At 39.2% G+C, this 22,208-nt stretch overlaps 1 protein-coding gene across 1 annotated transcript in view; it reads right to left on the bottom strand.

Moving 5' to 3' along the window:
* Nucleotides 1–22,208, bottom strand: part of dnah12 (dynein, axonemal, heavy chain 12) — a 265,038-nt gene that overhangs the window by 69,517 nt on the left and 173,313 nt on the right. Inside the window, exons 42-45 of the mRNA XM_048606726.1 lie at nt 21,422–21,616; nt 14,110–14,243; nt 12,371–12,533; nt 7,137–7,217 (exon numbers count right to left, since the gene is read on the bottom strand). Coding sequence (XP_048462683.1) covers nt 7,137–7,217; nt 12,371–12,533; nt 14,110–14,243; nt 21,422–21,616 — 573 coding nt within the window. The remainder of the gene's footprint in view (nt 1–7,136; nt 7,218–12,370; nt 12,534–14,109; nt 14,244–21,421; nt 21,617–22,208) is intronic.

A 22,208-nucleotide genomic window follows, 5' to 3' on the forward strand; every position in this document is an offset into this window, starting at 1 on the left:
ATGAACCATGTGCAAACGGCTCAGGTCTATTTATGAAGTTGCCAATAAGGCTAATATATATGTTGGCCTCCCTTAAGTTTGAGGCCCAAGAAAGCAGCCTTCTTGCCTGGAAAAGGGTACATCAAAACATTCCTATGGGATAATGGCTATCCTGTTCAGATCACTTGTCATACGTTACGCAAACTCATGAACAAGTTTTAAGGCTGCCACCTTCTGTCCTGAAAAGTGTCCAGTCCACCTCAGATTACCCTGGAAGGGTAAAATAGCTCAAATATTTGAGCAATAGGTGAAGCTGTTTCACACTGCTATGTAGTAGCAACATGAGTGGTATTTGCTACTGACAGGGTCTTGTCCTATCACACAAATGGATAACTTGGTAAATGAATTTCATTGTCAATTTAATGCTAAGCATGCAGGCCATACATCCCAAAACCTTGTGGATCATATCAATCAACATATCCATTGGCTGTTCACAACAGGCCAGGTACTGACTGTACTCAACCAGTCGGTGATTGCAAAACTCAGGATATAGTGTCCAACATCAGATGAGATTCTACAATTCCACAACATATGTTGGATAATCCATAGTGTGTGAACAATTATACTAACAACCAGTTTTAGATTGCCAGTCAGATTTGCAGAGCAGCACGTTTGTAAGTAATGGAAGTTACGTTTTTAATACACAGGGTCCTGGTCTTTGCAGACAGAAAGAACACAGGCACGCACTGTGCCCATTTCAAGTTAACAAAATAGGTGACTGCCATTCTCTGGTTCAATTCTCAGGGTTATACCTTGCATAATCAGAATCAATCTGGCTGGTTTAAAATTTAAACAAAGCTTTGCAGTTACCCATTGGTCATTATCAAACTAGTCCATTCTCTATGGCAGCACCTCCACCAATCAGAGTCCACTTGCCAACCAATCATCATTCTCCTCACATAGAATATATATTCACTTTACACTGGTATTTACAACAGTATTTTTGTGAATAGTCCTGATGAGTGCAAGGTGAAAAGTTTAGACAAAATGTGCCTTTTTCTAGCAATACTTCTTCAGTGTTGTTGGAGTTACATTCATTCAAGCAAGTATTTGATCGATGATTTGTACCCTCTACTGATGGATTTGCTTTAAGGAATCATAATTCCTCATCTCTGACCTGTTCTTGTAGCTACAGTATTCATATGACTGGTAAATTTCAATTTCTGGTCTATAGCAACCCCCAGTAAGTTGATACTGGGTGATTCAGTATTGGTAATGCCATTGAATGCCAAGAGGTGATGGTTGAATTTTCTCTTGTTGGAGGTGGGCATTGCCTGGAACTTGTGTGGCGCAAATGTTACTTGCCACATGTCAGCACAAGCCTGGATGTTGTCTAGGACTTGCTGCATTTGGATACGGGCCACTTCGTTACTTGAGAATTGGCAAATGATGCTAAAAATTGTGCAATCATGAGTGAACATCCCCACCTTTGACTTTATGATGGAGGGAAAATCATTAATGATGCAGTTGAAATAGCTGGGTCTAGGATACTTTAATGTCACACTTAGTCTCGTTGCCTCACCTCTGGAGTTCAGCTTTTTTGACTAGTTTGGACCAAAGCTGTACTGAGGTCAGGAAGTAGTGATAGTGGAACTTGACTGAATATCAGTGAGTATGTTGAAATAGAGAGCATTATTGACTACTTGAGAGCACTATTGATGACGCTTTCTATTGCTTTGTCAACGATTGAAAGTAGACTACTGGGGCACAAATTGGTGTGGTTGGGATTTGTCCTGCTTTTTGTGGACAGGACATACCCAAGCAATTTTCCATATCGCCAGCTAGATACTGACATTATAACTATAATAGAACAGCTTGGCTAAAGGCACATCTAATTTTCCTCCACAAGTTGTCAGTACTATTGCCAGAATGTTATCAGGGTCCATGGCTTTTTCAGTATTAACTTAGAGAAGCAATAGAGGCAGAATCAGATGAGCTCAGGTATGGCTAGAGGAGGCCAGGGATGGGGAAGAATGAAGCCGTGCAGAAATCTGAGAACAAGAATGAGGATTTTAAGATTGAGGCATTGGCAACATAAATTAGCAAGCACACGGCTGATGCATGGGTGATTGGAATTTAATGTAAAAGATTTTGATAATAAAGCATGTTGTGAAGATGAGAATAGGGTGATATGGAGTTACCTTAAATAATCTGTCAACTACTACTGAAAGAATAATTGGGTATGAATTATTTCTCATTTTGTTTATCTTTTGACTGTCCTGATCCATCTTCTGTCTTCCGTGTGCATCTACTTTCTGTTGTAGTATTAAATTTTCCTCCTTAATGTATTACAATATGTAAGACCACCCATAACTGCGCGGCACAAAATGGCCGACACTGCCCATGGCTAATGCAGCAGAACAGGGTTGACAGTGGCTTATTCAAGGTTGCTGAATATGCATAAGACAGATAATAACATGTATTCAGGGTTGCTGAATGTGCATAAGACATAGATAATAACATTTCGCATTTGGTTGATGTAGTCTTAACAAGTAGAACAATAGCAGTTCTACACACTATGCGTAAGACATAGATAAGAACATCTCACACTAATTAGTTGTTTAATTAATAATTATAGATCTAGATTCCGAATTAGTTATAGATCCACATATATACAAAAAAATCACTAAAAGCATCAAAGGAAAAGAATCAAACCAGTTTCAGACAGTAATAGCAGTCCCCTCATATCATTTCAGGGAGAAATGAATAATGCCCAGAAGTGATAGGCAAATATCCAATTAACTGGCAGTTAACACGGTGCAACTGGTAAATGTTACTTGAATACAGTATCCACTGTGATAAGAGTCTGGAAAACATCATGAAGGACTGGTGATGGACCACAAGCCTGTCCATCTCTCTGTCATTTTGCTGAGGTAAGCTTGAACTGTGTAAGATGCTGTACCAGACAACCAATTACAAAGGGATAACAAGGTGTAGAGCTGGAAGAACACAGCAGGCCAAGCAGTATCAGAGGAGCAGGAAAGCTGACCCTTCTGAAGAAGGGTCTAGGCACAAAACGTCAGCTTTCCTGTTCCTCTGAAGCTGCTTGGCCTGCTGTGTTCATCCAGCTCTACACCTTGTTATCTCAGATTCTCCAGCATCTGCAGTTCCTACTATCTCTGAAACAATTACAAAGGGATATCTCAGCTCCTCTAACCAATCGTAATCAAAGGGCCGCTAAGTTTAAACTGTATTAGTTAAGACAATCTGAAGCTTTGTATGTGCCTTACTGCTAAGAAAATCTGAAGCTGTAACAAAGTTGTACAAAAATAAAGTTGTACCTGAATCTACCACCGCACTCAGTCTCTCATTAGAAAACATGAGATCAGCACAATATATAATAACATAATATAAACAAATATAAAAAACAATTAAGGACCAGTGGAGTAGCTTTCATTTTTCATAGGATGTGGGCATTCCTTACAAGGCTAGCAATTATATAGTTCATCCATTTTTGTTTTATTTGTTCATGGGATATTAGCTTCACAGATTTATTGCCCATTCTTAATTTCCCTGGAACTGAATGGCTTGCTATGCCATTTTAAAGAAGTTAAGAATCAACCACATTGCTGTGTGTTTGGAGTCACACATAGGCCAGACCAGTTGAGGACAGCAGATTTCCTTCCCTAAAGGACATTAATGAATCAGATGGGTTTTTATGACAATCGACAGTGGTTACATGATTGCCAATATACTATTGTTGAATTTAAATTTAAGCATCTGTCTTGGAGGGATGCAAACCATGTCGCCAGAACATTAGAGGGTTCTAGATTAATAGTTCAGTGGCATTACCACTACAACACGGCTTCCACTTGAGAGTTGCCCTCCAGAAGCTGGTGAATACTCTTCTTAACCAGTCTTTGTTGTGTAGGTACACTCAAGTGCTTTTTGGGAGAGACTTCCAGGATTTTGACCCAGTGACAGTGAGGAAAGGCAATGTATTTCCAAGTCAGGATGATGCATGACTTGGAAGGGAACTTGAACATGGTGGTCTTTTCCTGTAATTCATGCCTTCTTTATTCTAGGTAGCAGCAGTCATGAGTTTGACAAGTGTTGTTGAAGGAACCTTGGTGAACTTTTGCAGTATATCTTTTAAATTGTACAACTTTGCCACTGTTTGCTGATATTGGAAGAGTGGATGATTAAGATGGTGGATGAGGTGCCAGTCAGGTAGCTTGCTTTATTCTGGATGCTGTCAAGTTTCTTGATTGTTTTTGGAGGTGCATTCATTCAGGCAAGTGGAGAATGTCCATCATACTCCAAAACTGTGCCTTGTATTTGGAGGACAGGCTTTGAGGAGTTAGGAAGCAAGTTATTTACTGTAGATTTTCCCACTCAGACTAGCTGTTGAAGCCACAGAAGTCAGGTGGCTGTGCCAGTTAGGTTTTTAGACAATTGCAATCCCTAGGATGCTGACAATGAAGGAATTCAACTTTGGTAATGCCATTGAATGCCAAGGAGACATGGTCAATTTTCTATGGTTGCAAATGGACATAGCCTGGCACTTGTGTGGTAACAAATATTACTTCCCACTTACCAGCCAAAACCTGTACGCTGCTCAGTTCCTTCATTATTTGAGGAGATAAGAATTTAACTGAATACAGTGAAAGCTTTAACAAACATGCTGATTATCATAGGAAAACTTGTTGGTGAAACAGCTGAAGCCAGTTGGACCTAAGACAGTACTCTGAGAAACTCTTGCTGCGAATGGGTCTGAAATGATTGGCCTAATCAATTACTTTCCTTGTTATCACTCCAGCTAGTTGTTCTTCGAACAGTGAAGGTTAAAAAGATTGAGATTTAACAGAGGGATCAAAATCCTGAAGAGTTTTGAAAGAATAAATAAGGAGAAGCCACTTCTGGAGGCAGAAGGGTTGGTACCCAGAAGGCATGGAAAGAAGGCACAGATTTATGGAATTTTGAAAAGAACCTGAGAGGACATGAGAAAACATTTGCTTTATATAGAAAATTGATTTGCTATGAACTTAAGAATCAAGAACAAGTGTAGACCATTCAGAACTTGGTCTACCTTCCAATAAGATCATGACGATCTGATTTTAACTTAAATCCACATTCAAGCCTTTCCTTGATACCCTTTTAACACCTTGCTTATCAAGAATCTAAATCTTCCTTAAAAATATTCACAAATTTTGGTACCACCATCTTTACAGGAAGGGTGTATCAAAAGTTCATGATACTCACAGAGAAAATGATTGCCTAATCTCTGATTCAAATGGGTGATGCTTGATTTTTAAACAGTAACCCCTAGTTCCAGATTCCCCCATAAAAGGAAATATCTTTTTCACATCCACCCAGTCAAGATCATTCAGGATTAAATCGAGTTACCTCTCACTTTTCTAAACTCTTCTAAGTTGGATACAAACTGAACTTGCCCCAATCTTTCAGCAGTAGCCAACCCTGCCCATTCCAGGCATTAGTGTAATAAATCTTCTCTGAACTACCTCCAATAGTTCAGGTTATCTCCTCATGGAACCCCAATAGATTGTTCAAACATGAATTCCCTTTCACAAAATTATATTGACTCTGCCTGATTACCTTAAACTTATTCACTTGCCTTGTTATACCTTGTTTAATAATAACTTTTAACATTTTCCTTATGATAAATGTTAAGCTAACTGGCCTGCAGTTGCCTGCTTTCTGTATCCCTCCCTTTCTGAATAAAGGAGTTGCATTCGCTATCTTCCAATCCAATAGGACCATTCCCAAACCAGGAGAGTTTTGGAAAACTAAAATCCAATGTATTAGCTATCTCATTAGCTACTTCTTTTCAAACCCCAGGATAAAGTCCATCTGGACTTGGGTACTTGTTAGCCTGCAGCTCCAGCAATTTACTCAGTACCACTGCTGTAGAGATTGTGATTTTCCTGAGTTCCTCCCTTGATTCCATTTCCTGATTTATTGCTGTCTCTGAGATGTTATGTGTGTCACCTATAGCAAAGACAGATGCAAAATACCTATTCAAAGTGGTCTGTCATTTCCTTATTTTCTATTGTGAATTCTCCAGTCTCACTTACCACAAGACAAAATGGACATTTTTAAAATTCTTTTCTTATTTAAACCATTATAGAAACTCTTACTACACGTTTGTATATGTCTGGTTATTTTTCCTCATACTTTAATTTTTCCCTTGTTATTATTTTTTGGTCATTCTTTGCTTTGATTTATTCTGTCCAATCTTCTGACCTGTCACTTGTCTTTTCACAATGATATGCTTTTTTCTTTCAGGTTGATTCTATCTTCAACATGTTTAGTTAACTACAGATGTGGATCCATCTCTTAGATTTTTGTTCTTACTCATTGGAATGTATCTATGCTGTATATTCTGAAATATCCCCTTAAATGTCAACCACTGCATCTCTTTTGAGCCATCCATTAACCTAATTTGCCTGGATCTGGAATACACTCCCTTGAAAGGATGACAGAAGCAAGTTGAGTAGTAATTTTGAAAAAAGAATTGGATAAACGCGTTTGTAGGGAATGGGAAAAGAAAAGTAAACAAATGATCAGCTAAATGGTTTCCTATTTTGTATCATTACTTATTTTATGATTCTGTGATCTGAGCCAAGAGTATACAGAGAAGTGTATGTATAATTTTCTTGATCTGTAAATCTTGCAAAGTCTGTTTATTTGTAAAGAAAAGATTGGAAAATTTATTCCCCAGTTTAAAAATGTATTTTCTACCTGGGTGACTAAAACCAATAACAAAAATCTGGATAGATGCTCTAGGCTACTAAATATATCTCCATGCAGGCAAAATAATATCAATCTTCAGTAATACATGAAGTGCCTTTGTCAAGCAGTATCTGAGATATTTTACTGACTCACTTACTGTGATGGTTTAAATTAGAGGAATGACTGCAGAAATGGACCAGTGGGGTTAAAAATACCATCTTGATTTCATTCAGATGTGGTTCTCACCAAGCTTTTTAAAGTGATGGCTATTTTCTTTTGACTCATAATTTTGAGGCAGCAGATATTTCCACTCCAATTTACTACTTTAACAGTACTAATATTTCCTTAAAACGGTGCTAATACAGACTCTGATGTGCTGATAACTGATTTTCATTTTGACGTACCTGCATCATATGAGCATTTTCAACTTTGGCTATTTCCAATTTTGGCTGTAGCTCCACCAGTTCTAACTTCATTTCACCCACCTACAAAAGCATAAGATTAAATACTCATTTTTATTTCAATGGACAACTGTTGTGGTAAATCTGCTTGAGGTTCACATCACAACAAAAAACATTTGTTTCTAAGAAAGAAGTTTCTTATGTATATAATGGCAAATTCAGTGAATATTTTATCCAAAGGAATCTCCAATGGCTCAATTATAAATGCTCCCTTTTTTTGATTTTGAAGCTATCAGGTCAATTTTTGATGTATCCTGAGTTAAGTGATATCAGTCAAGGAAGCAGCGGGTGCTATGTAGGCTTCTGGGGTACTGGGTTAAGGAGGAGACAACAACCATCCAAGGTTTCCATTCCAGATCGCTTTCCAATCGTTTTCATTTTTGTCAAGAATCATCTGTTCCAAGCAACAGGTGAATTTTTCAATTCACTCGTGGGACCGGGGCATCAATGGCTGGCCAGCATTCATTGCCCATCCCTATTTGCCGTTGAGAAGGTGGTGGTGAGCTGCCTTCTTGAACTGCTGCAACCCACATGCTGTAGGTTTACCCAAAATGTCCATAAGAAGGGAATTCTAGGATTTTGACCCAGCAACAGTAAAGGAATGGCGATATACTTCCAAGTCAGGATGGTGAGTGGCTTGGTGATGTTTCCATGTATCTACTACCCTTGTCCTTCTAGATGGATGTTAATGGGTTTGGAACATGCTGTCTAAGGATCTTTGGTGAATTTCTGCAGAGCATCTTGTAGATTTTACTCACTACTGCTACTGAGCATCATTAGTGGTGGAAGTGAATGCTTGTGGATGTGGTCTAATCAACTGGGCTGTTTTGTCCTGAATAGTGTTAAGCTTCTTGAGTTTTTTGGAGCTGCACTCAACCAGACAAGTGGGGAGTATTCCAGCTCACTTGTGACTTGCGCCTTGCAGATGGTGGACAAGCTTTGCTGAGTCAGGAGGTGAGTTATGTGCCACAGTATTCCTAGCCTCTGACCTGCTCTTGAAACAACATTGTTTATGTGGAAAATCCAGTTGAGTTTCTGGTTAATGATAATCCCAAGGATGCTGATGGTAGGGGATTCAGTGATGGTAACTCCACTGAATGTCAAGGGGTGGTGGTTGGATTGTTTCTGATAGAAGATGGTCATTGCCTGGCATCTATGTGGCACAAACGTTACTTGCCACTTGTCAGCCCGAGCCTGGATATTGTTCAGATTTTGTTGCATTTAACATAGACTGCTTCAGTATCTGAGGGGTCACAAATGGTACTGAACATTGTGCAATCATTGGTAAACATCCCCACATCTGACCTTACAATGGAGGGAATGTCATTGATGAAGCTGCCGAAGATGGCTGGGCCAAGGGCACTACCCTGCGAAAACTCCTGCAGAGATGTCCTGGAGCTGAGATGACTAACTTCCAACAACCATAATCTTCTTCCTATGTGCCAAGTATGAGCCCAACAAGTGGAGAGTTTAGCTCTTAATACCCATTGATTCCAGTTTTGCTAGGGCTCCTTGATGCCACACTCAGTCAAATGCAGCCTTGATGTCAAGACTGTCACTCTCAGCTCACCTCTGGAATTCAGCTCTTCATGTTTGAACCAAGGTTATAATAAGGTCAGGAGCTGAGTGGCCCTGGCAGAACCCAAACTGGGCATCATTGAGCAGGTGCTGCTTGATAGCACTGTTGATGACACCTTCCATCACTTTACTGATGATCGAGTGTAGCCTAATGGGGTGGTAATTGGCTAGATTGTATTTGTCCTGCTTTCTGTGTACAGGACATACGTGAGCAATTTTCCACATTGTCAGGTAGATGCCAATGTTGTTACTGTATTAGAAGAGCTTGGCTCATGGAGTGGCAAGTTCTGGAGAATAAGTTTTCAGTATTATTGCTGGAATGTTGCCAGGGCCCATAGACTTGCAATATCCAGTGTCTATAGTTCTTGATATCACATGGAGTGAATCGCTGAATTAGCTGAAGACTGGCATCTGTGATGCTGGGCATCATTGGAGCAGGCTGCAATGGATTATAGATTATAGAATAACTACAGTGTGGAACAGGCTATTCAGCCCATCGAGTCCACACCAATCCTCTGAACAGCATTCCACCCAGACCCACCCCATCACTGTAACCCCATATTTCCCATCATTAACCCACCTAGCCTGCACATCCCTGGACATTATAGGCAATTTAGCATGGCCAGTCCACCTAACCTGCACATCTTTGGAATATGAGAGGAAACTGGAGCACCCAGAGGAAACCCACGTATACACAGGGAAAAGGTGCAAACTCCTCACAGACAGTCACCTGCTGGTGGAATTGAACCTGGGTCCCTGGCGCTGTGAGGCAGCAGTGCTAACCACTGTGCCACCCATGAATCACCCATGCAGTACTTCTGGCTGAAGATTGCTGCAAATTCTTCAGGAATGCATTTCAATGACGTGGTGGCTCTTCTATCATTAAGGAAGGGGATATTTGTGGAACCTCCTCTTCCATTGAGCTGTTTAATTGTCCACCACTATTCACGAGTGACTGTGGCATATCTGATCTGTCGGTTGTGGGATCACTTAAGCTCTGACTATCACTTGCTACTTATGCTGTTTGGCATGCAAGTAATCCTGTTTTGTAGCTTCACCAGGTTGATACCTCATATTTAGGCATGCCTGGTGTTGTTCATGGCATGCCCTCCTGCACTGTCCTTTGAACCAGGGTCAATCCCCTGGCCTGATGGTAATGGGTGGGGGATATGCCAGGCTGTGAGGTTGAAGATGGTGCTAGAGTACAATTCTGCTGCTATTAATGGCCCACAGCACCTCATGGATACCGAGCCTTGAGTATTTGTTCGAAGTCATTTCCATTTAGCATGGTGATAGTGTCGACAAAACGATGGAGGGTATTCTCAATGTGAATGTGGGACTTCACCTCCACATCAACTGTGTGGTGGCCACTCATCAGTATTGTCACGGACAGACGCACTTGTTGTTGGCAGATTGGTAAAGATGAAGTCCGGTATGTTTTTCCCTCTTGTTGGTTCCTTCACCAACTGCCGCAGACCTGGTCTAGCAGTTATCCTTTAGAATCCAAGCAGCTCAATCAGTAGTGCTGCTACTGAGGCACTCTTGGTGGTCAACTTGAAATCCCCAAACAGAGTTAACTTCGCACCATTGCCATCCTCAGTGCTTCCTCCAAGTGTTGTTCAATTTATAGTTGTCCTGATTCACCAGCTAAGAGAGGACAGTACATGATAATCAGCAGAAGGTTTCTTTGCCTATATTTAACCAGAATCCTTGAGACTTTAATGTCCACAGTCAAGGTTGAGGACTCCTAGAGCAACTCTGATTGTATATCACTGTGCTGCCACCTCTGCTGAGCCTGTCCTACCAGTGGGACAGGACATATCCAGGGATAGTGATGGTGGTGTCTAGGACAATGTCTGAATGGCATGATTCTCTGAGTATTACTATGTCAGGCTGTTGCTTGACTAGTCTGTCAGACAGAAATCCCAAGTTTGGCACTAGCCCCAGATGTAAATAAGGAAGACTTATTAACAATCTTCAGGGCTGTTTCTGCTGTTGTGCCTATGTTGATGCCAGGTTGTCCATCTGGATTCATTTCTTTGTTGCGACATCATAGTGATTGATACAACTGAATGGCTTGCTAGGCCATTTCAGAGGGTAGTTGAGTATCAACCTCATTGCTGTGCCTTTGGAATCACATATAGGCCAGCATTAGTAAGCCAGATGGATTTTTCATTAGATTCTTAATTCCAGATTTTTTTTATTGAAGTCAAATTCCACGATCTGCCATGGCGGGATTTAAACCTGGATCCCCAGAACATTAGCTGAGTGTCTGGACTAATAGTCTAGTAATAATAACACAAGGCCAGCACCTCCCCTACTCACTATCTAATCTTCTCAACAGTGAATAACATTTGAATGAGATACTAGAAAGGTACTAATGCCTGTGGTACCACATGCTTCAGGAAGGTACAGACTACCTCTGTTATGTTCAATACAAATGTTAATACATTAATCATTTGAGATCTTGTTGATATTAATACACTTGAAAACATTTCTTTTGGAAGACGTTTCAGAAGAGTTCATGACATTGAAGTGATGTGGTACAAAGATATTGGCTAAGTAGCCAGCAGACACATTTTATAAAGGTTTTTTGAGCAGTAATAAATTTCCCTAATTTAGTTGCAATTAAACCACATTTTTCAAAGTTAATTTCCATGCAATACCATACTTTAAGTATGAAACTTCTTTAGCAGATATTCAGAATAAGTACGCACAAAACCATGGGCAGTTATAAACGAGTAACAAATTAACTGCAGGTTTTGTCATGTGACAGAAACAGAAACTCCAAAATATCTTGCACTTACTAGAACGCTGTTTGGCCAAAAAGAAAATTTAAAAATGAAAGTTTTCAATCATGAAATTCTGTAGAACAGGCTAATGACCAAGCCCATTCCTTCAGAAAGAAAAAATTGCCTTTGTTTGGGTATTTCATAACTATTAGATGTCCCAAAGTGCTTTACAGCGAATAACATATCATCTTTATTGTATTGTAACAGCCAATTTACACACAGCAAGATCCCACAAACAACCATATGTTTGAAACCAGATAATCTGTTTTGAGTGATGTATACTGAACGGCAAATTTCATCTAGGACAGCAGGAAGAATTTCCCTGCTCTTCTTCATCTAATGCTGTGGGATCCTTTATGTCCGTCTGAGAAGGCAGATGCGGCTTTGATTTAATATCTTCACTGAAAGATAGTCCGTATGACAGTGCAGCACTTTTGTCAACTCTGCACTAGATCATTATCTTCAAATTTGTGCTTTATGCCTGGGGTAGGAGTTGAACCACAACCTGTTAATTCAGAAGCCAAACAGCTACCAACCGAGATGTGCTGGCACCTATACCTATAAATAGGTTGAGTTTCTAATTTTGTTTCTAAATTGCCCACTAATTGCCTTATTAAAATTTCCAAATAATCATTTACAGTATTACTATACAGTGATGGTGTCACAAAAGCTTTTTAGTCTCAACATGCATATTGGTGAACTTGTACTTTTGGTAATAAAATAGTTTAATGGTTGAGAGGATATGAAACAGCAAATGAATTACAAAAGTAAATGAAGAATGCACTTGTTTAATGTTTGTTCGCTTACCTGTGATTCAGCAAATGCCAGTTTATCTAATCCATTTGTGTATCTCTTTTTAGCCTTTAACACGGTATCCCGTTTCTGCGTTAAGAGCTGACGGAAAGCAGCAATAAGTTCCAGGTAGGATGTAGGAGTGACATAATTATGGCGGTTCAGCTCGTGAAGAAACCTAAAATAAATTAATATTGTGAAACCTCACACTAGTGTCAAATTCTTAAAAGTAAATTCACTAGTCAATGGGCTAGATTTCGTGGGGCAAGGTTCCTGCTCCCACTCTCCATCTAAAATGTTGGGGGGAGAGCCTGCCCACAATACTGCTGGTTGTCCTTCACCAATTTAATACTGGCAGCAGTGTTAATCTCTTCAAGGTGAGACTTCCGCTCATCATGGAAGCAAGTCTCATTTTAGGAAAATGGTGGCTAATCAGACGGTTAGCATCTCTGTAAGTCCAGCAGCAACAGGAGAGATTGATAGCTATTGTTAGAATGCAGACAGTCCCTGCAGAAGAGGAGTAAATGAAGCCTGAACTGGCAGATAAGTGGCATATATCTGGGTCAGGGAGGTGAGGGTGGGTGGATCAGGTTTAAGAAGTAAGTGGGAGATGTTAGGGGTGGGAGAGTGGTTTGTGTAGGACCTTGGGGAAGTGCCTTTGATGGGCTGAAGGTGACCAGCAAAGAAGCTCTCTCCCATTTGCCTGACATTAGCCCACATAGCAATATGTGCCAGGACCCCCAAGCTTCCCCTGCCTATCATAGGTTACAAAAAGAGTGGCAGGGACAGGATAAGGCCTTTAATTGGCCATACAATGGCGGCGGCGGTGGGGGGGTGGATTTACATTCCCCACCAGGGGTTTGAAGACAGGGAGTGCACAAAATGCAACATGTGACCTGCACACTGCCAAATCACTTGTCCTAGGGGTCTAGTAAGCAAATGAATATCCAGGCAGCTTAACTGCATGGACTGCTGTCAAACCAAGGATGGGGATTGACTCCTATGTATCATTTGTAGAAAGTCCCAAGATTGTACATCTACCTACCCTTTACTCTATCCACTTGTCTTTTCAAATCCAACTTCCAAAACTCCTCATTTTAGGTTGTCACCCTGGGCCGGTGATAACTCAGACTTAGCTGAGGTACCAGCTCCTTTCCACTGGGCCACCTGCAAGTCCAGCATGTGAACCTGGTACTGTTATGACCAAAGGATTCTAAAAGGGTTACAGCAGTAGAGAGACATGGTTGTATATAGTTCCTAGGTCTTTGAAGGTTATAGGACAGGTTGAGAGAGACCTGTATAAAGCATCCTAGCTTTATTAATATGGTCAGAGAGTACAAAAGTAAGAAGGCAACATTAAACTTGAGCAGACCTCTGGTTTGGCCTCAACTGGGAGCCAAACTTTAGGAAGGATGTAAAAGAATCAGACAGTGTACAAAAAAGATTCACGTTAGCTCCTTGGCATTTCCTGTTGGTTGTGGGTGAACATCTGGGCTGCCTTTGTGTAAAGACAATAGTATTGGTTAAATCAAGGGCAGAAGGTAACCTTTTCTTTCATGATTGATTGGGTATTACTATTCTATTTCCATGTGCCTGCCTAAAATCTATCCATTTTTTTCAGAAAACTAAAGCTTTCAACTCATTGAAATTCATTGTATATTTGTTTTTCCAATCTTAAATGTGAATATAGAATTTTGTGAACAAATTCCAAGTTAATGGAATAGCAAAAATGTCACCTGAAATAATGGACTCACTTTGTTGATAGCTCAATAACAGATGTGTGGAAAAATTTACAAACAGGAATAACTTCTCTTCGTTCAAATTCAGTCAATTCCAGTGTTTCTAAGAAAGTATTCGCAACTCGTTCAAGTGCATCCTCAGGCCATGGCTGCAGAAGAAAATAAGATATTTTGGTAAGAAAGAATCTTTACTAGGAAAGCAATGTTATGACAACAAGAAATGTATAGAATTACTAGATTTTGAAGTGTACAATGGTCATAACATTCAATTGTCATTTTTTAACCTATGGCTTCTGATTTACTTCCAAAGCCTGCTGTAATATTGCAAATCCCCACCCCATTTGCTTCAAAATGTATTGTCCCAAAATGTATGTTTTGCTGGAACTGTAACATAAGACTCAAATTACACTGTTTGCTCTGCTAAAGGAAATCAAATTTAATTGATTTGTAACAAAAATAGAAATTGCTGGCGAAACTCAGCAGATCTGGCAGCATCTGTGGGGAGAAAGCAGAGTTAATGCTTTGAATCTGGTGACTCTTCATTAATTTCTGTTTTTGTCTCACATCTCCAGCATCTGCATTTTTATGTTTTATTTAGTTGATGTGGCCAAACCATCACTACACACAAAATAATTTGTACCATTTCTGAGATACATCTACAAAAACCTTCTTCTACACATTTAATTTGTGAACTTCCAGCATTTATGCCAGTACTCCAATGATATAGATTTCTGCCCAAAACTTTAGGTGCAGCAGGACTAAAGTACCTTAAGGGAGGAGTTGCTGCATTTAACAAAACAAATATTTTGGATGTTGAACATTTATAACAAAAACAGAAAATATTGGAAATATACAACAGATTATTCAACATCATTGGAGGGAATGGAGAGAGCTGAGGGGTATGTTACAAAGTGAAAGGCAAGACAGATTAAGTGACAAAAGGAATAATGGTGCAAAGCAAGTTGAGATGTATATAGAGCTGGAAAATATGTTTCAAAAACAGAAGTTGCTGGAAAATCTCATTAGGTCTGGCAGCATCTGTGAAGAGAAATCAGAGATAATGTTTCAGGTCCAGTGACTCTTCCTCAGAACAGCTCTGACGAAGAGTCACTGGGCCCAAAACATTAACTCTGATTTCTCTTCACAGATGCTGCCAGATCTGCTGAGCTTTTCCAGCAATTTCTGTTTTTGTTTCTGATTTGCAGCATCTGTAGTTCCTTCAGTTTTTATTTGGAAAACATTTTTGCTTGCAAAAGGTAGAAGAAGCTCTGCCTTGATTTTACTAGAAAATCATTGAATCCCATTTGCCTTTTCCACTTCTCTTACCATAATCACAGAACAGTGAATGTGAAATAGAACTAAGTAAAAAATGCTAAATTCTACAAATAAAATACAGAGCAAATAGATTACAAGACAGATAAATCCCCTATAATTTAAAACTTATTTCTAACATGTAAATGACAGAAAACTCAATTAATTCAACCTGGCAATATATGAACTATGGGCTTTAATATAAACTAATGAGTGCAATAAACATTTTCTATTCAATAAATGAAAGATCTGCATTTTGCAACCTACTGTAATGATTGTAATTGTGTGGTAAATGTAGGATTCTAAAAAGAAAAAGTACATGTAAACCACTGTTTCATTTGTAAGGAATGTTTGGGGGCTTGATAGTCATGTGACTGGAATTAAAAGGATAGTATTGCATCTCCTCTACTTGCATGGGAAGTGCGGGATGAATGGTTATGAATGTCAAGGAACCATTCCTTTGGAGAAATGGTGGAAAATAAGGGTCTAGGCCCGAAACGTCAGCTTTCCTGCTCCTCTAATGCTGCTTGACCTGCTGTGTTCATCCAGCCCTATACCTTGTTATCTCAGATTCTCCAGCATCTGCAGTTCCTACTATCTCTTTAACTGTGCAGGCTGGTAAGGTGGAAGGTGATGACAAAGGAAACTGTCATTGCCCTAGGGGAGGAGGAGTCAGAAAATAAAAAGCACAGGATGGAGGCCTTTCAAGCATTATGGAGGGAAATCCTGCTTTGAAGAAAAAATAGGAAATTATGAAAGCATTGGTGTCACTAATTGTCTTACAGATCCAAAAAAGGTGAAGAAAATGGGTGAATGGAAAACATCCTTAACAGGAAACAGCATTGTAAGAGTTGTGGTAAAGACAGCTATTTTGGTATGTAAATACTGGTCAATAGTTTAACCCCCGAAGTACAGGTCAGTAGGCTGAAGAAAGGAAAGGAAAAGTCAATGATGGACTGTGTAAAATCAATGCAAGGTTGAAAATGTGAAGTAAAATTGGTAAAATTTTCTAGTTTGGGGCATGAACATGAAACCAAAACAAAGGAATATCAATGTACCGGAAAAAGGTGTGGGAGAAGACCTGAAAGGCTTTAAGTTCCACATTTGCCACAGAAGACAATGATGGCTTGGATTCATACAGCTTCCTAGAGAAGACACTTAATTTAGTGGAAGTGATTGGAGTCAAAGAAAAGATTATTGGATGTGAGAAGAGGTTCATCTAGAAAGAAGATTGTGGCAGTGGGGAGTGATTGCATCTCTGATCAAGGTAATCCTGGTGAAGGATTGGAGCTATAGCAGCGTTGGAAACCAATGGTGAAATGGAGATGGTTAGGGCAAGGAAACTGAATACTATTAAATGACAAAGTAAATCAGTAGACTCAGAGATGTAGGGGAGAAGAGGCTGGATAAGGACAGAAAAATGAATGTCAAGATAGACGGATATCAGTTGTGTGAGACAGAAACAGGTTGAAACAATTGGTCTACCAGAATAGTCATATGTGGGGGCCTTGGAAAGAACATAAGAACATAAGAAATTGAAGCAGGATTAGGCAATTCAACCTGATCACTTGGGGTCAGAAAAGGGAAGATCAGAGTGGTCAGTAAAGGCAGAGCAAGGAGTGAAATTGTAAACAGGGATGGGTCAGGGATCTCATTGAGGCAGACTACTGGAGAAAACTAACAAAAATGCACATTGAAATCTTTATTGCATTTACAGCTTTGACAGAAAGTTTCCAGCCAGTCTAGGCAAATGGATGAATTTGGTTCTACCGTAGCTTTGAGCACTGCACAGAGCTTGGAACTCATTTCATTATGAAGTGAAAGGCATCTCCATAGCAACATTAGCAGATTGCACCACATCGGAATGTCTGCTGACTGCTCTGCTGTTACTGCAGCCTCGGCAAAGTCCTGTTGATACATCAGTACTGTAATGGAATATCAGAGGGAGATTATGTGTTCCCTGGCTGCTGGTTTGCAAGCTCTGGCTGTTGCCTACCAGTTTGTTCCATCCAGGCATGGACAACTGGCTTTGTGCAGATCTCAGTACTTGCCTGGACACCTGTGCTCATACATGCACTCCAGCAGGCGACAAGCAGTACTGAGGTCCAGTGAGCATCGCATTGGCAGTATGCAAAATGCATTAGCTGTCCCTCCACTACTATGGCTCTTCATGTCTTTGCTGTTTTCTCACAGAAAGTTAGATAGTCCAGTCCACAAGCACAATGTCAAGGAGTCAATAGAACTGCTACAGCTGCAGAAAATCCTGCAAGCACCACCGAGGACAATATGACCTGCCAGTCCTTTAGACATTCATGTCAATCCTGCATCAGATTCTTCAATTATGAAAGGTCCCACAGAGGTAATGAAATCATTTACAACTTGGACAAACTTGAACAACGAAAAATCTACCAATACTCATACTTATTGCTTTAAAATGCAGAATTGTGTGCAAGTAAAAGGTGACCTGCTTTGCAATATTGTTTTGACATAGCTCAGCTGGGTTTTTCAAAACATGGTTTAAGACTTTATATTTGGCCACTACAGTACTTGTGCAATGAACAGGAATTAGAACAGTTATGCCAATTCAGTACGAGTAAAATAATCAGCTAAATCTTTCCCCATTCAGCTGCATTTACCTCTGAGGGCCATAGATACTCTCTAACTATGTTAACATTGTATGTTAATTAAGTATACAAAATGTAAATTCTCAAAATAACATAAGGTGTTCAGCGAACTTCAAACTGATCTTAAAAACAAGGCAGAAGTGAGGTAGTCTCAGGACTATTACGACCATAAGATATAGGAGCATAATTGGGCAATTCAGCCCATCGAGTCTGCTCCGCCATTTGATTAGGACTGATATTACTAGTCATGATGAGGTGACTGGAGAGGAACAATCAAAGGACTGGATTTGCCATATGGTTTTGGGATCTTTGTGAAAAGAATCTTCACTTCATTGACAACTGGTAGGAATGCATAATCTAGGGATAAATGCTTAGGAGAGACAGCATTCATATAAACTCATCAGGTGCACAGATGTTGATGTAGGGTTTTAAACTGGCTTATAGGAAGCATTTATTTAAAGTTGATCAGCTTGGGGATAGTATAATTACATTTAACGAAAATGACTTAGATGATCACTGCTTGGAGACTAAAGATTCAGGTCAAGTGGCTGGGCAGATAAGAACAGAGAAATCTAAGAAAGTAAATGATAGAATTTTAAATGTTTCTTTCTAATGTTAATAAATATACTGTTAAAACTGCAAGCTACTTTGCAAAGCTAAATGCGTTGCATTTTCTGAGACAAGGACACTTTCTTCAAGTAGTAGCACAGGAAGTAACAACAGGCTGCAAGACATGTAGATACAGTAAGTTGGGCTGGGGTCATTACTATCTCTACAATAAACATTGAACAGCTTTAGAGAATTGTGACTTTGATTCAGCCAAGTCTATCTGTATTTAAGTGGGCCACACTCATTGTAAGAATTAATTGCTGATTGTTATTAAAATCTTTCAAAGTTTCCTAAGCATATCTTGTACAAAAATGATCCAAATGGGGACATAATGTTCCTTAGTGCAATCAACAGAACCAAAATATTTACACACTAGTTCTGGTTGCCTCTTCATTTTTTAAAAGGAATCAGATTATCTAGGTTTATATCCTCTAATCACATTAATTACATCTTTTTTCACTCTCCCTTGTTTTTGGGTGAAATGGAATTGTATATTTTTATATGTAAAGCATTGCAGTTATGTGGAACAGACAGGTTGGATCAAACTTTTCTAGCTCATTACTGTCATGTTGTATGTTTCCTTATTACAATAACCTTAAATTATAGAATGAATAAGCAAAGAAGGAACTTATTATGCCCATCATGCCTATGACAATGCTTTGAAAGAGCTAACCAATTTGTTCCACTCCCTTTTCTTTATCCATAACCCTGCTAATTTTTGCTCCAAGTACATATACATTTTCTTTTAAAATATTACTATTGCATCTGCTTCCATGACCATCGCATGCACTGCATTTCAATTTGCAACTAGATGAGTGAAAAACCTCTCCACGTCACATCTGATTGTCAAAAACATTTGTTTTAAATTTGATTAACATCCCCTTCTCCCTCATCCCTGGTATCACTTTAGTAAATATATCCTAAACCCTATTTGAATACTAGATTAACATTAACATTACCCTGACTCTGGGTTCAAGTCCCACCTGCTCCTAAGGTATGTCAACACTTTGAAAGGTTGATTAAAAAGTGCTGAGGGCTCTTGTGGTGCAGTGGTAGTGTCCCTTCTAGCTCCAGGTATGTTGTAGCTTATCTGGCAGTTTCATTAAAAACAAAAACAAAGAAAAAAGGAGCTGATTCCTTGACAAGTCCTACCTGCCCTGGCATGTGTCATAGTAGTGACGTTATAATAGAAAAGGTTCGGGCATTTTTATGATGCAAGTCAACAACATTGTGTGGTGGGACTCTTATAACATGAAGAAAAGATTAATAATCAAATTAGGAAGAAATTTAAAATTGGCACTCAAGCTTATGGTGCTTTCAAATGTGTGGGTCTGGAAATTAAGTCAGATGTGTCAAATGTAATAGTACATCAAGAGACTTAACTTGACAACATTAATCATAATGCAATTAGTCACACCAGATAGAATGAAAGATGAGGATACTACGAAGGATGAGATGCAAAACTGAGGAGTTTCATCAGACAGTTCAACTGATTAGGCACAATAACCAGACCAGATCAGAAGCAAGTTTTGATATGCTAGAATTTCTCATGGCTGTGAAAAATCCATTGTGTAAGACAACTTGAACGTGATTTTATTTTTAAATTGAAAATACAGAAGTGTATGCTAAGGTACTTGGCTATGGATGATTTCAATAATATGCCATTAATCATTTTAGCAAATCACACAAATCTTGCTGATGGATTTTCTAATTTGGGAGAAAATGGGAAAATTGTCCCTTGGCATTGGAGGCAAAGAAAATAAAGTGATGAAGAGCACATTAGCTGCTGAAACTTTGGCTCATGTTAATGCTGTTGACGTGGCATTCTATTAGTCTAATGGACGAAATGCTATATGTAAAAGAGATTGAAAGAACAAAATCAATAGAGTGTAATGTGATTAATTGGTTTATGTAGATAATGTACATTCTACAAAAAGTGGAAGTGACAAAAAGGCTTAGGATAGATACTGCCAGCTGAAACCAAATGCTGGAGAGAAAAGAAATCTCTAACCTTATGTTGTCGATATTACTCATAAACTATCAGATTGTTTCAATAAGAGGAATGCCTCTACAGAAAAATTGTTGAAGGTTCTAGAAGGATATGTAACAGTAGGACTATGAATTTTTAAAATGTATGTACTATTGTATAAATACTTTCTTTTTCTCAGACTGGGAGCCTGTCAGAGTTAGAAATACAGGTCCCTTTAAGACTCAAACAGATCAGCTCCAGAGTTAATTCAGAGCCAGTAATGTTCATTGGACTTCTGCATTTAAGAGTTGCTTTCTAAGGAGCTGTTGTGGCATTGTGGTATTGTCCTTATGTTTGGGCCAGGATGCCTGGATTCAAGTCCCACTTGCTTCAGAGGTAGTCATAACATGGCTGAACAGTTTGATTAAAATTTAAGAGCAACCTTTTTACGCAGTGGTAGCCTGCCTGTCTCACCTGCTCCAGAGATGTGGAACAACACCTCTGAACCAGTTGATTAGAAAACACCTAGACCATAGCCAGCTTGGAATCATCATTGGGTATCTATGATTTAACATGGGTAATTTGGTGGTGGAAGTAAGAGGGTTCAGTGGTGCATAAATACATCTCTGGATAGAGGAAAAAAAACTGCTTTCTTCCTTGGTGGGCTGTTAGTATCTAGACAGGGAAATGTGCAGAAGGCAAAGGTGAAAACTTTTACAATAATGTCTTTGTAAATCTTAGAAAGTCTTTTGTCACCTAATTTAATGCATAGATACCAATGCTTAAAACACATACATTGAAAATTTTAACACACCTGGAACCAGTCAATTGTGCAACAGTTGATGAGCGAAGGGAACTGTCTCAGACGATTTCGGAAAGCATCTCCAATGGGGCTGAAGGCCACCACAACGTGCAAGTTCTCTCTGCAGCGACTCACAAAGAATGCAAAGAGAGCTAGTGGACTGAAGTCTGCATTTTTGTTTCCTGCTTGAGCTGCTACACGCACTCCCTATACAATTAAAAGAAATCCATGATCACCAAAACACTTCTACAATTAACTCCCACAATAATCAATGTTGACTCTCAAAAACATACAATCTGAAATTCCTTGAATCACAATCTTAATGTTTGTGTTCCATTGTACTCTGTGTTGACCTCCAACCTTGATACCTCATTTCTTGGTTTGATTGGCAATGTACTTCATCAGCATGAGCTAGACAAAATAAATGTCATTAAATCTATCTTCCTATCTATGAAGATTCACTTTGTTTAGCTCAACAGCTTTCTTGTTTCTATGTTCCTTAATTAATTAAAAATGTAGAGCTGCCAATCTCATTCAAATTATACAGGCTGTAGATTTTATACGCAGATCCATAAATTAATCAATAACAACGTGCATATTTGAAACATGCATTCACTCATCTTCAGTATGTTATCACAAAGGAAGTAAAACAAATTTGCAATCTATGAAAAGACATAGGTTGAGGTATTCATGTATTTTAAAAAAAAAGCTTTCTAAATAAAGCAAGACTGATTTTTTTCTTTGTCATTACAGAACTTTAAATACGATGTAGGTGGGAATGTGGAATTGAGGCCACAAT

This window comes from Rhincodon typus, chromosome 16 (genome assembly GCF_021869965.1).
Source record: "Rhincodon typus isolate 14 chromosome 16, sRhiTyp1.1, whole genome shotgun sequence".
Lineage (NCBI taxonomy): Eukaryota > Metazoa > Chordata > Chondrichthyes > Orectolobiformes > Rhincodontidae > Rhincodon > Rhincodon typus.